At 44.2% G+C, this 17,332-nt stretch overlaps 1 protein-coding gene across 4 annotated transcripts in view; it reads left to right on the top strand.

Annotated features, from left to right (window-relative positions):
- Positions 1-17,332, top strand: part of LOC134354123 (potassium voltage-gated channel subfamily C member 1-like) — a 232,180-nt gene that overhangs the window by 191,679 nt on the left and 23,169 nt on the right. Inside the window, exon 5 of one of the 4 annotated variants that reach the window (XM_063062911.1) lies at positions 11,858-13,128. The exons of 1 other annotated variant lie outside the window; for it this stretch is intronic. In XM_063062911.1, the coding sequence (XP_062918981.1) occupies positions 11,858-11,898 (41 nt within the window). In that variant the 3' untranslated portion in view covers positions 11,899-13,128. Of the gene's footprint in view, positions 1-9,609; positions 9,737-11,849; positions 13,129-17,332 lie in introns of those variants that run through there. 2 more of the 4 variants (XM_063062909.1, XM_063062913.1) reach the window with 2 other exon arrangements.

The following is a 17,332-nucleotide window of genomic DNA, read 5'->3' as shown; positions in this document are numbered from 1 at the left end:
CTATTTATCTATCTGTCTGTCTGTCCATATGTATAGCTGGAGTGCCTAAGACTTTCGCACAGTACTGTAGTAATTTTATGTATTGCACTGTACTGCTGCTGCTGCATTAAAAAAAACAAAATTCGTGACATATGTTAGTGATGATAAACCTAATTTGGGTATGGGTCTCTATTGTAGAGAGGGGGGCAGGAAGAGGAGAATCATGGTTGGGAATAGGGGAAGGGAAAGGAGAGGACAGGAAATGGGAAGCACCAGAGAGACATTCTGTAATGATCAATACACCAATTGTTTGGAATCAAATGACCTTGCCTGGTGTCTCAGGGCTGGGTGTGTCTGCACCCACGCCACACCCTACTACCAGCCCCTGGCAGCTCTTCTCTGCCACATATCCCACACCCCTCCTGCGGCTCTCCACCCTCGCCATTCCCAAATTCTTCTGCTATTGCCAGATTTACAAACTTACTCTCCAGTCCACATGGACAAATACGGTACTGTGCAAAAGTCTTAGGCACTCTGGCTATATATGTGTGTGTGTATATGTATATATATATATATATATGCCTAAGATTTTTGCACAGTATTATATATATTTATTTATCTTTCCCTCTATTATTCATTCATTATATTTTGTATTTACACAGATTGTCTTCTTCTGCACATTGGCTGTGTGTCAGTCTTTGTAGTTTTTCACTGATTCTATTGAGTTTCTTTATTCTACTGTGAATGCCTGCAAGAAAATGAATCTTAGGATAACATATTCGTACATTGATAATAAATTTACTTTGAACTTTGAACTTCTTTTGAATTCTGCAAAGGATGCAACTCTTTCACAAGTTCTTGATCAATTAGATCACTGTGCAGTCTTGATACTTCTCTGGCACAGGCCATCTAATTTACACGTTAAATTCTGTCCGTTTTAACTGGGTATTTATTGGTTCTTCAACATCTTCCAGTCAGCATCATTATTACAATGTTCAATAGAATCACAACATGTCCTTAATAAAGACAAACATTTTATTTACAGAACACTGTTCGATACTGAGCATGTGCGACCAGCTCACCCACATCATTTCCGGTTCCAGGTGAACCACCCACTTTGTCTGCTGGGAATTGAAGTTCTTTATTATGCATACACATAACAACACAGTCCACACAATGTTCTTGCATTTAGGCAGAGTACCAATGGGGAGACCCTTCATACAGATTCAGCTGCTATTTTACATAATCAAGAAGGGTGCCCGGTCAGCAGCAACTTCATTCACCTGTGTACCCTGCTCGTTAATGCAAATATCTAATCAGCCAATCGTGCAGCAGCAACTCAAGACATAAAGCATGCAGACATGGTCAAGAGGTTCAGTTCAACACACAGAAAATGCTGGAGGAACTCAACAGGTCAGGCAGCATCTATGGAAATGAATAAACAGTCGAGGTTTTGGGCCAAGACTCTTCTTCAGGACCGAGAAGGAAGGGGGAAGATGCCAGAATGAAAATAATAAGAGGTTCAGTTGTTGTTCAGACCAAACATCAGAATGGGAAAGAAAGATGATCTCAAATCTTTGACCGTGGAAAGATTGTTGGTGCCAGATGGGGTGGTTTGAGTATCTCAGGAACTGCTGATCTCCTGGGATTTTCATGCACAACAGTCTCTAGAGTATACAAAGAATGGTGCAAAAAAAAACTTCCACCAAGTGGCAGTTCTGTGGGCAAAAACGTCTTGTTAATGAGGGAGGTCAGAGGAGAATGGCCAGACTGGTTCAAGCTGACTGTAACTCAAATAACCCCACGTTACAACGGTGGTGTGCGAAGCACCTCGCTACAGCAAGAGAAAACCATGAACATACACTCAGTGGCCACTTTATTAGATACAGAAGGTTCCTAATAATGTGGCCACTGAGTGTAGGTTCTGCTAAACAGAATGGGTAATTTTGCCGTTGGTGAATTTTATAGAGTCTGATCATTTGAGTTCTGACTGTAAATGTCCTATCTGCAGCCAAACATCAGGAACACAGGATGACTTCTTTTGACGGAGGTTCTCTTCTACCAGGCCGACAGGACATGTCAGTGTTGTTGCTGGACTAGAGCTGGCATTTAAGAGCAAAAAAATACTTCTCTGGAAACTGAGTATCAGTTTCTTCGAGTTGGATAGATTCCAGTTCAAAATCTTGAGCAGAGATGTTTAATTTTTCACGCAGAATTGGAAATCTGGAACTCAGCCAGGCTTTTGAGTTATAATTGAGCTGCAGAACACGAAGCAAGTTCAATGGCTCGATTAGATGAAGATTTAGTGGGAGTCTGTGACACAAGTGAGCCAGACACTTCAGCAGGGCACCAGACAATTAAGGACACTCCAGTCAGGGAGGCCATAAACTATTGAATATTGGAAGATCTAGGTAAAGTGGACATGGAGAAGATACTTCCTAAAGAGAGGACTCTAGGTCCTTAGGGCACAGCCTCAAAATAGAAGGACAACCCTTTAGAACAGAGATGAGGAGGAATGTTTTTGACCAGAGGGTGGTGAATCTGTGCAATCCCTTGCCACAGATAGCTATAGAGGCAAGGTCATTGAGTATACTCAAAGCTAAGGATAGGTTCTTGATTAGTAAGGTTGTCAAAGGTTACAGGGAGAAGGCAGGAGAATAAGACCACAAGACCATGACATAGGAGCAGAATTAGGCCATTCAGCCCATTGAGTATCTTCTCCACTGTTCCACCATGGCTGATTTATTATCTCCCTCAATCCCATTTTCCAGACTTCTCCCTTTGGCACAAAATGTTGTGCCAGCCCTTTAACCTCTTCCAAGATCAATCTAACCCTTTCCTGCCAAATAGCCTTTCTTTTCTCCACCAGCCAATCTAACTTAAATGTCCCCAGTGTATCTGCACCTGGCAGTGGATTTCATGTACCTGCCTCTCTCTATAAAAAACCCACCTCTGACATCTCCCCCTGTAATTTCCTCTCAACATCTAAAAGTTATACCCCTTGTATTCTTCTTACCTTTGACCTTCCAAAATACGTTATCTCATATTCGTCCAGATTAAACTCCTCCTGCCGTTTCTCCAGCCAAACTTCCAGCTGATCAATATTCTTCTATTTGCTTTGATAACCTTCCTTGTTTTATCAATTTTTGTGTCATCTGCAGACCTACCAATCTGACCACCTGCACTTTCATCCAAATTATTAATGGATACAAACAACAGAGGACCCAGCACTGATCATTGTGGAACAACTCTGGTTCCAGACTTCCAAGTCAGAGAAGCACCCCCCTCCCATCGCCCTGTTCCTTCTATGACCAAGCCAACTCGAGATTAAATTTATCAACTAAGTGTGGACCCATGTAACCTAATCTTTTGGATCAGCCTACCATACGTTCAATGGTTTCATTTAATATCAGAGAATGGATATGGTATAGAACCTGAAATTCTTACTCTTCACAGACATTCACAAAAACAGAAGAGAACCCCAAAGAGTGAATGACAGAAAAACATTAGAACTCCAAAGCCCACCCCCTCCTCCCACGCACAAGCAGAAACAAAGCATCAACCCACCCATATATAACTATATAACAATTACAGCATGGAAACAGGCCATCTCAGCCCTTCTTGTCCATGCTGAACTCTTACCCTATCCTATTCCCACCGACCTGCACTCAGCCCATAACCCTCCATTCCTTTCCTGTCCATATATCTATCAAATTTAACTTTAAATGACAACATCGAACCTGCCTCAACCACTTCTGCTGGAAGCTCGTTCCACACAGCCACCACTCTCTGAGTAAAGAAGTTCCCCCTCATGTTTCCCCTAAACTTTTGTCCTCTAATTCTCAACCCATGCCCTCTTGTTTGAATCTCCACTCTCAATGGAAAAAGTCTAACCACGTCAACTCTATCAATCCCCCTCATAATTTTAAACACCTCTGTCAAGTCCCCCCTCAACCTTCTATGCTCCAAAGAATAAAGACCTAACTTGTTCAACCTTTCTCTGTAATGTAGGAGATGAAACCCAGGCAACAGCTTAGTAAACCTCCTCTGTACTCTCTCAATTTTATTGATATCCTTCCTATAATTCGGTGACCAGAACTGTACACAATACCCCAGATTTGGCCTTACCAATGCCTTATACAAATTCAATATTACATCCCAACTCCTATACTCAATGCTTGGATTAATAAAAGCTAGCAAGCCAAAAGCTTTCTTCACCACCCTATCCACATGAGATTCTATCTTCAGGGAACTATGCACCATTATTCCTAGATCCCTCTGTTCTAAAGCATTTTTTAATGCCCTACCATTTACTATGTATGTCCTTCACACACACACACACATATATATATATACCCCTTTCCCTTTTCTCCACTTGTTCCAGAAGGAAGCATCAGCACCCATACACAAAGCAAACAATAGCAAAGCCCCCAAAGAGCAGTCCATAACCCAGCAGTATGACCTGCCGCAGGCTCTCTCTCTCTCTCACTAAAAAGGGACAGAGAGGTGTCACCCTTTCCACAGCGAATGGATCTATATTTTACTTCATTTCGTGATCCAGTGCGGAACACGCCCCTCCAGCCCTTTAAGCCGCACCACCCAGCAACCCCCCGATTTAACCCTAACCCAATCATGGGACAATTTACAATAACTGCTACTAACTGATATGTTTTAGGACTGTGGGAGGAGGCTGGAGCACCCGGAGAAAATCCACGCATTCCACAGGGAAGACTTGCAGACTCCTCACAGATGACATCAGAATTGAACTCTGAACTCCAACGCCCTGAGCTGTAACAGCACCACGCTAACTGCTACACTATTGTGCCCTCCCCCCACGCAAAGGTTATGGAGGGAAGGCAGGAGAATGGGGTTGAGAGGGAAAATAAGCCATGATGGAATGTCCTACGTCTTATGATCTTATGGTCTTAAAAATGCTTCACTGAAGTCCAAGTTTTACTTGGAGGTGATTTTGGTGACGTTGAGAAAGGTGGTCGGGCCTCCTGCCGGCAGAGACAGGATTATAGAACCATACAGCACAGTACCAGGCCCTTCAGCTCACGATGTTGTGCTGATCTTTTAACCTACTCTAAGATCAATCTAACCCTTCCTTACTACTTAGCCCTCCAATTTTGGTCCCCTAATCTGAGGAAAGACATCCTTGCCATAGAGGAAGTACAAAGAAGGTTCTCCAGATTGATTCCTGGGATGGCAGGACTTTCATATGAAGAAAGACTGGATCGACTAGGCTTATACTCTCTGGAATTTAGAAGATTGAGGGTGGATCTGATTGAAACGTATAAAATTCTAAAGGGATTGGACAGGCTAGATGCAGGAAGATTGTTCCCGATGTTGGGGAAGTCCAGAACGAGGGGTCACAGTTTGAGGATGAAGGGGAAGCCTTTTAGGACCGAGATGAGGAAAAACTTCTTCACACAGGGAGTGGTGAATCTGTGGAATTCTCTGCCACAGGAAACAGTTGAGGCCAGTTCACTGGCTATATTTAAGAGGGAGTTAGATATGGCCCTTGTGGCTAAAGGGATCAGGGGCTATGGAGGGAAGGCTGGTACAGGGTTCTGAGTTGGATGATCAGCCATGATCATAGTGAATGGCGGTGCAGGCTCGAAGGGCCGAATGGCCTACTCCTGCACCTATTTTCTATGTTTCTATTTCCCTATCATCCATGTTCCTCTCTATAATGCCCCTAATATATCTGCCTCTACCAGCACCCCGGCAGTGCATTCCACACACACACAATTTTCTGCATAAAAAATTTGTCTCGCACACCCCCCGCCAAAGTCTCTAGCCTCTTATAATTTTGTACATCTCTATCAAGACACCTCTCATCCTCCTTCGCTCCAGAGAGAAATACCCTAGTTTGTTTAACCTATTCTCATAAGCCATGCTGTCTTGTCCAGGGTGCATCCTGGTAAACCTCCTGTGCACCCTCTCTAAGTATTCAGAACAAGTGTAGGCATCATTCATCTCTCCACTGCCCACCAGCTGTAAGTGATCTGAAACCTCACGAGCTTTCCCCCACCCCCTGAATACCAGGGAACAGCAGAGATCACAGAGGTGGAGCAGTGATAGAGGTTCTCACAGAAGACCCACTGAGTTCCTCTGATATTTTATGTATTGTGCCAGGGTTACAGTGTACCTGTTAATCACAACGGCTTTTCCATTCACTCAATGACCACCATATTGGCTCTGACCAGTGATGGAACATGATACAAATGTTTGGCATTCTCTCAGGCAGATGCTGACCAGAATATTATAAAAACACATTTGGTTTATCAATATGCTTCATGGAAGAGGAGATGTCATTATTACCCGATCTGGCCCTCGACTGATGGCCCACCAACAAACTCCCTCCGATCAGATCAGATTAGATTATCAAAGTTCAAAGTGTGGTTTTTATTGAAGTAAGTTATACAACCTTGAGACTTATCTCCTTGCAGGCAGCTGCAAAACAAAGAAACCCATATAAAAAAGATCATCGAACACCCAATGTGCAGAGAGAAAAATAAACAAATCGTGCAAACTATAAAAGTAAGCAAATAGCATTCAGAACAAAGTGAATCCTCAGATGTGAAGCCCAGAGTAGCCGGAGAGGACACAGTCTCAGATCTGTGCAGAGCCTCGTAAATGTCTCCGAGCCTGCACACACAGAGCCCAGAGCAGCCACAGCCTCCACCTCAGTTTATTTCAGATCAGATTAGCATCATATATTCAAAGCTCAAAAAGTTCAAAGTAAATTAATTATCAAAGTACATTTGTGTCACCACACACAGCCCTGAGATTCATTTTCCTGTGGGCCTTTGCAGCAAATCTATAGAATAGTAACTATAACAGAGTAAATGAAAGATCAACCAACAGAAGACAATGAACAGTGCAGAGGCAATAAATAAATAGCAATAAATAACGAGAACGTAAAATGACAAGATAAAGAATCTTTAAAATGAGATCATTAGTTGTGGGAACACCTCAATGGATGGGTGAGTGAGTGTAGTTATCCACTTTTATTCAAGAGCCTGATGGTTGAGGGGTAGTAACTGTTCTTGAACCTGGTGGTGTGAGTTCTGAGGCTCCTGTACCTTCTACCTGGTGACAGATGTGAGAAAAGAGCAAGGCCTGGGTGGTGGGGATCTCTGGTGATGGATGCTGCTTTCCTGCGACAGTGTTTCATGTAGATGTGCTCAATGGTTGGGAGGGCTTTACCCATGATGTACTGGGCCGAATCCATGAACTTTTGTTGGATTTTCCAATCAAAGGCATTGGTGTTTCCATACCAGGCCATGATGCAGCCAGTCAATATACTCTCTACCATGCATCTCTAGAAGTTTGTCAAAGTTTTAGACGTCACGCTGAATCTCTGCAGACTCCTGAGGAAGTAGATGTGCTGCCATGCTTATTTGCAATTGCACTTACGTGCTGGGTTCAGGGTGCGTCGTCTGAAATAGCAACACCCAGGAATTTAAAGAAGTGAGAGGGGAGATTGGTTCAGATGTCTGGTAACTGTGACAAAGATCCTGTTCTTGCTTTAGTTTGTCTGGGATTTCTAGCTGTATCGTTTCTCTGTGAAGGTGGAAGGGAGAAAAGAGAGTGGGGTCATGGTGGCAGGCAAGCTTGATGATACTGCCAGCCTTCCTGATGCAACACAGCATGAAGCTGTATGGAGCACCACAGCATTGAAACGGGCCTTCAGCCCATCTAGTTCATGCCAGCTTGGTCTTCTGCCTACTCCCGTCTAACTGCACCTGGACCATAACCCTCCATACCTCTCTCGTCCATGTACCTATCCAAACTTGCCTTAAATGCTATCACTGAATACACATCCACACTCGCACCATCCTCCGCGTGAAGAAGGTCCCCCTCAGATTCCCCTGAATCGATGTAAGGAAGAGGTGAGCCTGGGCAGTATTTATCACTCCCTGCAGAGTGCTCTGGGGCGACAGAGCAGAGCAGCCAGAGACGTCCTCCACTACTCCTTGGTTCAAGTGGACAAAAAAGGCAGAATAAATTACACAAAATGCCGGAGCAACTCAGCAGGTCTTCACGAAGGGCCTCGGCCCGGAACGGCGACTGTTCCTTCCTCTCCATAGACGCTGCCTGACCTGCCGAGTTCCTCCAGTGTGTGCTGCTCTGGATTTCCATCATCTGCAGGGTTAGAGTTCAAAAATGTAGTGATTGCCTCTTATGATTTTAAAATACAGAATTAGGCCATTCAGCCCATCGAGTATGCTCTGCCACACTATTTTCCTGCCTTCTTCCCAAAACCTTTGACACCTATCAACCTCTGTTTTAGGTATGCCCAATGACCTGGCCTCTACTGCCATCACTGGCAATGAATTCCACCGATTCACCACACTCCGGCTAAAGAAATTCCTCCTCATCTCTGTTCTAAAATGACATCCTTCTCCTCTGAGGCTGTGCCCTCTGCTCCAAAGCTCTCCCACGAATCAAACCCGTTGATTAATAGCTGTCTCCGTAGTCGGCAATCATGAGCATAGGAGCTGGTCCACACAGCTGCCTTGTCACTCTGGTCTGGCCAGGAGCATTCCCTCAAGGCCCAACATATCCTCCCAGGAGAAGTAATGCTCAGAATGAACAGAGAGCTCCCGGGGCTGTAGTTGCTGCATGCTCGATCATTGCAATAGAGAAATGTCTTTCAGGTCACAGATTCTTATGACATTGCAGAATAATAACCCAGCAATAATTTCTTTATGCCAACAGAGGGTCAAAATAAATTGCAAATTTGTTATCCTGGTAGGTAAAATGCATCATTTTTTACACCGGTTTCACCTCAAGCATCCAGACGATAATATTTACTGAATTCATCTTAAACACAAGAGATTCTGCAGATGCTAGAAATCCACAGCAACTCGCACAAAATGCCGGAGGATTGGGGCAGGTTAGGCAGCCTCCATGGACGGAAACAGACGAAGTTCAGAATCAGAATCAGGTTTATTATCATTGACATGTCTCGCGAAATTTGTTAACTTAGCAGCGGCAGTTCAGTACAATACATGATAATGAAAAAAGAACAAAAAATAACTAAATAAGTAAATCAATTACAATAAATATATATATACATATTGAATAGATTTAAAATAGTGCAAAAACAGCAATAATATACATTAAAAAAGTAGTGAGGTAGTGTTCATGGGTTCAATGGCCATTTAGAAATCGGATGGCAGAGGGGAAGACGCTGTTCCTGAATCGTTGAGTGTGTGCCTTCAGGCTTCTGTACCTCCTCCCTGATGGTAACAGTGAGAAGAGGGTATGCTCTGGGTGATGGGGGGCTGGGGAACGTCAACTCAGACCATGAGAGGCCTGCGTCGGGCATTTTCGTGCTTTACAAGGTGCAGATTGGGGCGCCACTCCTCGCACAGATGAGAGCAATGTGTGATTAAGTGTCTTGCTCAGGGACACAAACACGCTGCCACAGCTGAGGCTCGAACCAGATCACTAGACGAACATCTTAACCACTTGGCCACGTGCCCAACACTGGGTGATAGGGGTCCTTAATAATGGACCTTCTGAGGTACTGCTTCTTGAAGATGAGTTCGGTACTATGGAGTTTAGGGCCGAGATCCTTCATCAGAATCACTAAATGTTTATCTCGCTCCGTAGGTGGTGCCTGACCGTGGAGGGGAGGCTGGTTTCTGTGACGTGCTGAGCTGTGCTCCACAACTCACTATGGTTCCTGAGCAACACGCACAAAATGCTGGAGGAACTCAGCAGGTCAAGCAGCGTCCGTGGAAATTAAAAGAGCCGATGCCTTGGGCCGAGACCCTTCTTCAGGACTGGAAGGGAAGGCAGAGGACGCCAGAGTAAGAAGGTGGGGGAGGGGGGAATGAAGACAAGCTGGAAGGTGACGGATAAAGCCAGGTGGGTGGGAGAAGTAAAGAGGAATCTGATAGGAGAGGAAAGTGGACCATGGGAGAAAGTGAAGAAGGAGGGGCACCAGGGGGAGGTGATAGGCCGGTGAGGAGAAGATGTAAGAAGCCAGAATGGGGAATAGAAGAAGAGAGAGGGGAGAGGAAAAGAACTCTCACCCACCTGGCTTCACATATCACCTAAACCCTCTCCCCACCTTTTTATTCTGGCACCTTCCCCCCTTTCCTTTCCGGTCCTGAGGAAGTGCCTCGGCCTGAAATGTTGACTCTTTATCCACTTCCATCGATGCTGCCTGACCTGCTGAGTTCATCCAGCATTTTACGTGCGCTGCTTTGAATTTACCCTATGTTTTGTTTGACTTTTCTTCTGCTTACTAAAGCATTTTGGGCTTTATTTTTACTCAGCTCGTGAGTTAAACTTGCTGTCATATATATTATCTCATTTTACCTGGCCAGACAGAGCATTTTACCATCGCTATATATATACACACACAGCCAACATCGGCAGGTTTTTTAGAGTGAGGCGTTAGTAACATCGTCAGTGAGACTCTCAGAGCAGCACTCTCAGAATTCTAACACACGGGCCGGCAATGACAGGTCCATAGCACCCTGGATCCTTGCTCATGGTCTGACTTCTGGTGTGATACACGGTGGCTTTCCTGGGATCTTTCTGCGCATTTTTCCAGTCTGAGAAAACTGCACTAACTTTGTTCTGACAAGCATCTTGGTAAATGAAAAGTGCCAGCAGGCCACAGGGTGATTCATAAAACACGGGACATTGCAGTACAGTACAGACCGCAATATCTTGCTAACATTTTAACTTACTCCAAGGTGAAACTAAAACCTCCCTTCCACAGAGCCCCCTATTTTTTTTCTTCCATCCATGTGCCTGTCTCCTCCAAGAGGACCACAAGCTTGTTGCAGAGTTGAGTTTGAAGGCTTGTGTGCCTCAGTGACCTGGAATCAGACCTTTGTCCTTTGGCTCTCGGTGGGGTCACCCATGCCAAACAGGTCAAAGGGTAGAGGCCAGACCAAGAGTGGTCCACTGGTCCTCCGGATTCGGGGGCTCAGCTCAGGGCTAACAAACTGACTGTTACGGAAACAGCAATGAAGAATCCTTCTACAGCTGTGTGTGACAGTGATGGAGGATCCTTAATGCTGCCTAAATGACAGCGGCATAATAAGCTGAAATAATAATGTACCTATCTAAGAGTTTCTTAAATGCCCCTAAGGTATCTGTCTCTATCACCACCTTTCTATGCACCCAGCACTACGTGTAAAAAAACACCCTCTGACCTCTGACATCCTCCCTATACTTTCCTCCAATCACCTTAAAATTACATCATCTCCTCAGCCATTTCTGCTCTGGGAAGAACGTGTCTGTCCACCCTATCTAAGCCTCGTATTACCTTGTACACCTCCCATCCTCCTTTGCTCTAAAGAGAAAAGGCCTAGCTTGCTTAACCGTTCCTCATAAGGCAAGTTCTATAATCCAGGCAGTATTCTGGTAAACCTCCTCTTGACCGTCTCTCAAGCTTCCATATCCTTCCTATAACGAAGCGACCAAAACTGATCCGACCAGGGTCTTAAGTTATTGACGGTAAGTGCTGAAGTTAAAATGGTGAAAGACCCTTGCTATCTGGAAGAAGGAGGCATGATCTAATAATTAATTCTAATATATTGCTATGCACACAAGTACTATGAAGTACAGGTACAGTGAGAAGCTTGCATGCGGCAGTGTATTGGGCACGTAGATAAAGGCAACACACGGAATATAAATTGCATCATATAAATGATATTGGGGTGGCCAATGAAAGGTCTTTATGGGGGAGGAACACAGACTTGGGCTCTTCTGGTAACATGGCGGTGCATTCGATGACCGCAGCTTCTACAAGGTCAACCAAGGGTGTTGTTGTCTTATTTAAGTGTATTTTTTATGATCATAAGACCCTACTGGTCATTAAAAACTTGAAGTACTGCAGGTCTACCCCATCAGCAAGATGCCCACTGGTGGAGGAACTGAAGGAGCTGGACTTGCTGTGGAGCACGCTGCCTGTGTCAAGAGAGGCGTCGGAGGAGACCGCGCACAAAGACAGAGTGCTGTCTAACAGCGAGCGGTCAGCCTGGCCACTTTTCTTGTGATTGCTTGGCCCTGCTGGACATCGTTAATGTGGAATCCTGCAAGTCTGATTTGCTGATTAATTGGCAGACGGTGGGGGGAGCTACATGGTTTCGATCGTAGGCCACACAGGCCTCAAGCCACGGTGTTGCCTGTTTACAGCCGCCCAGGAGAGAGGCATCTGAGTTGGTGTGCTCCACCAGGGGTAGTGTGATGCAGCGTCCAAGCTGCCCCCAGCGTTTGCTCGGCAGAAGACAAGCCATATTGTATCAATTGCAGACTGTTGCAACGTTCACGGACTCAGGGACTTGGACTATTTTAAAAAAATCTGTGACTGTATTTTATTGATACCTTACGTGTGCTTGCCACCTTATATATGATATATGTGCCTTGTGTTGTGTGTGACTGTTGGCACTTTGGCCCCGTAGTAACACTGTTTCATTTGGCTGTATACATGGGCATCCATGTATGGTTGAATGACAATTAAATTTGAACTTCAACTTGAATTTGGAGTTTTTCCAAGATTGCACATTCAGAAGCTGAGTCCAATGAGGAACGGAAGCGTATATCACAGGAGTGACAATGTTGCAATATAAAACGAAAATGTGCCTACACTACATGGACCACACAATAAAATGTAAAGAGTTTTGCACTGTGTTTATTCTGTGTACATGTTTTCTTATTATGAATATTTTATGATTGTTATTATTGAAATAAAGAAAAGCTTGCCAGTGAGTTCCGTGACCTATGAGCAGATACACAATACATAAACAAAACTTATAATTCCTTATGAAACTAAATATTGCATGCATTTTATTAAAATAATTAAATCTACTAAAGACAAATCAATTAAATCAATACAAAGTGTGCATTTATGATTGTGGTTTTATTATTTCTTTGCTTTCATTTTGAAAGGCTAGAGTCATAAAGTCATGGAAAAGTATAGTTCAGAAACAGGCCCTGTAGGGTAATGTACACTAATTGGTGAAAGCGTACATAATTCACAGCCACCGACATTGAGTTGGGGTTCACTTTAAGGGGCTGGGATGATGTGATGATGTAATTACGTTAAGGATTTTTACCGTGCTTTGCGTTCGGTGTTTGGCGTACAATAAATGAGTTGTTATGGTTTTTCTTAAGCATAAAATGCCTCCGCTGTTTTTATTTGCAAAAACCTACTAACCCATGCACATTGGGATGTGGGAAGAAACTGGACCACCTGGAGGAAACTCGGACAGACACGTGGAGAACATTCAAACTCTGCATAGACAGCACCAAAGGTCAGGATGGGACCTGGCTTTCTGCAACCGTACAGTAGTAGCTGAACCATTGACCCACCTCCCCCCCCCCCCATTTCATATGAAGATGCAGTGAGTAAAATATAAATGATCTGGGGGGGTCTTGATGTGGAGAGGATGCTTCCTCATGAGAGGGAGTGTACAGATCTACCAACCATGAATAGTTCACTATCTAAAGATAAGGGGATTCCAATTCAAGAAACATAAATGTAAAAGTTTTCAAGCTAGTTATGGCTATATTATATATTCCCTCAAACTTTGGGTTATCATGAAGCCTGGTGTATACAAAAGCCTTATATGTTTGCTGACGACATCAAGCACTGATTTATGAATCTTAAACACCCCCTCACCCAATTGGGCTGAATAACATTTGCTGGACACAACCTCTGAGGATCTATCCTGGATCCAACATATTGACGTAGCTACAAAGAAGGCACAACAGTGGCTATCTTTCATCGGGAGTTTGAGAAGATTTGGTTATGTCACCAAAAGCACTTGGAAATTTCTACCGATGTACCGTGGAGAGCATTCTAACTAGCTGCATTGCCGTCTGGGGTGGGGACTACTGTGCAGGATCGATACGAGCTGCAGAGAGTTGTAAAAGTAGCTCCATCATAGGCACTAGCCTCTGTAGTTTCCAGGACTTCTTCAAGGAGTGATGCCTCAAAAAGGCCATTGTCCATCATTAAAGACTCCCATCACCTAATACATCCCCTCTTCTCATTATTACCATCAGGAAGGAGATACAGGAACCTGAAGGCACACACTCAGTTATTTAGGAACAGCTTCTTCCCCTCTGCCATCTGATTTCTGAATGGACATTGAACCCATGAACACTACCTCGTTACCTTTTTATTCCTATTTTTGCACTACTTCTTTATTTTAATGATTTTATATGTATATACTTACTGTAATTCACAATTTTTTGTCTATCATCATCTATTGCATTGTACTGCTGCTGCAAGGACAACAAATTTCACCACAAATGCAGGTAATATTAAACCTGATTCCTGATTCCGATTCTGATTCAGATTCCAACCAATCAGTTGGAGTTGCATGTTGCATCACCGTGGCAGTTACAAATTCATGGCAGATGCAATTTAATGTGGATAAATGTGAGGTTATCCACTTTGGTGGCAAAAACAGGAAAACAGATTATTATCTGAATGGTGGCCGATTAGGAAAAGGGGAGGTGCAACAAGACCTGGGTGTCATTATACACCAGTCATTGAAAGTGGGCATGCAGGCGGTGAAAAAGGCAAATGGTATGCTGGCATTTATAGCGAGAGGATTCGAGTACAGGAGCAGGGAGGTACTACTGCAGTTGTACAAGGCCTTGGTGAGACCACACCTGGAGTATTGTGTGCAGTTTTGATCCCCTAATCTGAGGAAAGACATCCTTGCCATAGAGGGAGTACAAAGAAGGTTCACCAGATTGATTCCTGGGATGGCAGGACTTTCATATGAAGAAAGACTGGATGAACTGGGCTTGTACTCATTGGAATTTAGAAGATTGAGGGGGGATCTGATTGAAACGTATAAAATCCTAAAGGGATTGGACAGGCTAGATGCAGGAAGATTGTTCCCGATGTTGGGGAAGTCCAGAACAAGGGGTCACAGTTTGAGGATAAAGGGGAAGCCTTTTAGGACCGAGATTAGGAAAAACTTTTTCACACAGAGTGGTGAATCTGTGGAATTCTCTGCCACAGGAAACAGTTGAGGCCAGTTCATTGGCTATATTTAAGAGGGAGTTAGATATGGCCCTTGTGGCTACGGGGATCAGGGGGTATGGAGGGAAGGCTGGTGCAGGGTTCTGAGTTGGATGATCAGCCATGATCATAATAAATGGTGGTGCAGGCTTGAAGGGCCAAATGGCCTACTCCTGCACCTATTTTCTATGTTTCTATGTTTCTAAGATGTCTCCATGCATCTCTGTTGCAAAAACTTCTTTGGCTGGACCCTGGAGAGTGAGAGTGATTTGCACTTCCCTTGGTTGACGTTCTCTCATTATTTCACGGTGCCTCTCTGCTCTCAGTCCCGTTGCTCAGCTTTGCTGACAAAGTCCCTGCGTTTGCTTGGCTCACAGTTTACCATGACAGCACACAGAATGTTTCATTAGAATCTTCTAATTTTAACTGTAAGGGCCTCCCTGAGGAAAAGAGAAAGTGATTACATGTTGTGCACTGTCCAGCCTCTCAGACCGTGCACTACTAGTTAAAGAGATTGGTCCTTGACCCTTTGGGAAGGTAGGGTTAGGATTAGGAAGGGGCAGGCCACTGAAACTAATCAACATTGGAATTACGCCAATATTCAACAAAGGCCTGTATTCACTGGAATTCAGAAGCAACCTATCCAATGTTGAAAGGCCTCAATAGAGTGGATGTGGAAAGAATGTTTCCTGTGGTGGGGGTGTCTAGGACCAGAGGACGCAGCCTCGGAAAAGAGGTGTGTCCTTTTAGAACGAAGATAAGGAGGAATTTCTTTAGCCAGAGAGTGGTGAACCTGTGGAATTTGTTGCCACAGGTGGCTATGAAGGCCAAGTCATTGAGTATATTTAAGGCAGTGGTTGTTAGATCATTGATTGGTCAGGGCATGAAAGGTCACGGGAGAAGGCAGGAGATTGGGGCTGAGTAGGAAAATGGATCAGCCATGATGAAATGGTGGAGCAGACTTGATGGGCCAAATGGCCTAATTCTGCCTATATTTTATGGTCTTATGGTCTTATGAACAAGCATAGACTGCTCATTCCTGCGAATGTGCTCTGACATTTGACAAGATCCGATTATTACCTTAACTCTGTATTCCTGCCTTTCCCTGATAACCTCACCCAAACATCTATTTTCTGCCTTATAAAATCTTAAAGACTTTGCTCCCACTGTCTTTTGAGGAAGAGCGTTCCAAAGACACAAAAAAAATTACCTCATCTTGAATGGCCAACCCCTTATTTTCTCTCACAAGAGAAAACATCTTCTTCGCATCAAGAACCTGTCAGATCTTTCACAGAAATTAGATGGCAGAGGGGAAGAAGCTTTTTCTGAAACACTGAGTTTGTGCCTTCAGGCTCCTGTACTTCCTCCCTCATGGTAGCAATGAGAAGAGAGCATGCCCTGGGTAATGTTGCCTTTTTGAGGCATTGCTCCTTGAAGACATCCTGGATGCTCGGGAGGCTAGTTTACAACTTTCTGCAGCTTATTTCAATCCTGTGCAGTGGCCTGCCTCCATACCAGATGGTAATGCAGCCAGTTAGAATGCTCTCCATGGTACACCTGTAGAAATTTGCGAGTGTCTTTGGTGACAGACCAAATTGTCTCAAACTTCTAATGAAATGTGGACTGGAGTTTTGAAGTTGTGCAATTAAACACATTGGCTACCTAATGGCTCTACACTGGACAACCAAGATCTTGTTCCTGAATACTTTTGGGTGTATCTAATGTGCGTTGGGCGCTGATCATGAAAATCACCATGAAATTTCCCTATCAATTTTGAAATTGCCCAAAATTGTTATTTCAATTCATAACTCAAGTCAGAATAACTGATACCAAGATTAAGTAAAGCATTTTTTTGGTCCACAAATCAAACAGGTCATCAATGACAAGCAACTTGAAGAACTTCTAGTGGGTCTGGAGAAAATCACATGGAAGGCATTCAAGCCACACACATCAAAGTTGCTGGTGAACGCAGCAGGTCAGGCAGCATCTCTAGGAAGAGGTACAGTCGACGTTTCAGGCCGGGACCCTTCGTCAGGACTAACTGAAGGAAGAGCTAGTAAGAGATTTGGAAGTGGGAGGGGAAGGGGGAGATCCAAAATGATAGGAGAAGACAGGAGGGGGAGGGATGGAGCCAAGAGCTGGACAGGTGAGAGGCAAAGGGGATATGAGAGGATCATGGGACAGGAGGTCTGGGGAGAAAGACAAGGGGGGGAGGGATCCCAGAGGATGGGCAAGGGGTATAGTCAGAGGGACAGAGGGAGAAAAAGGAGAGTGAGAGAAAGAATGTGTGTATAAAAATAAATAATGGATGGGGTACGAGGGGGAGGTGAG

This window comes from Mobula hypostoma, chromosome 11, assembly GCF_963921235.1.
Source record: "Mobula hypostoma chromosome 11, sMobHyp1.1, whole genome shotgun sequence".
NCBI lineage: Eukaryota > Metazoa > Chordata > Chondrichthyes > Myliobatiformes > Myliobatidae > Mobula > Mobula hypostoma.
This window is presented reverse-complemented; position numbering and strand designations above follow the sequence as displayed.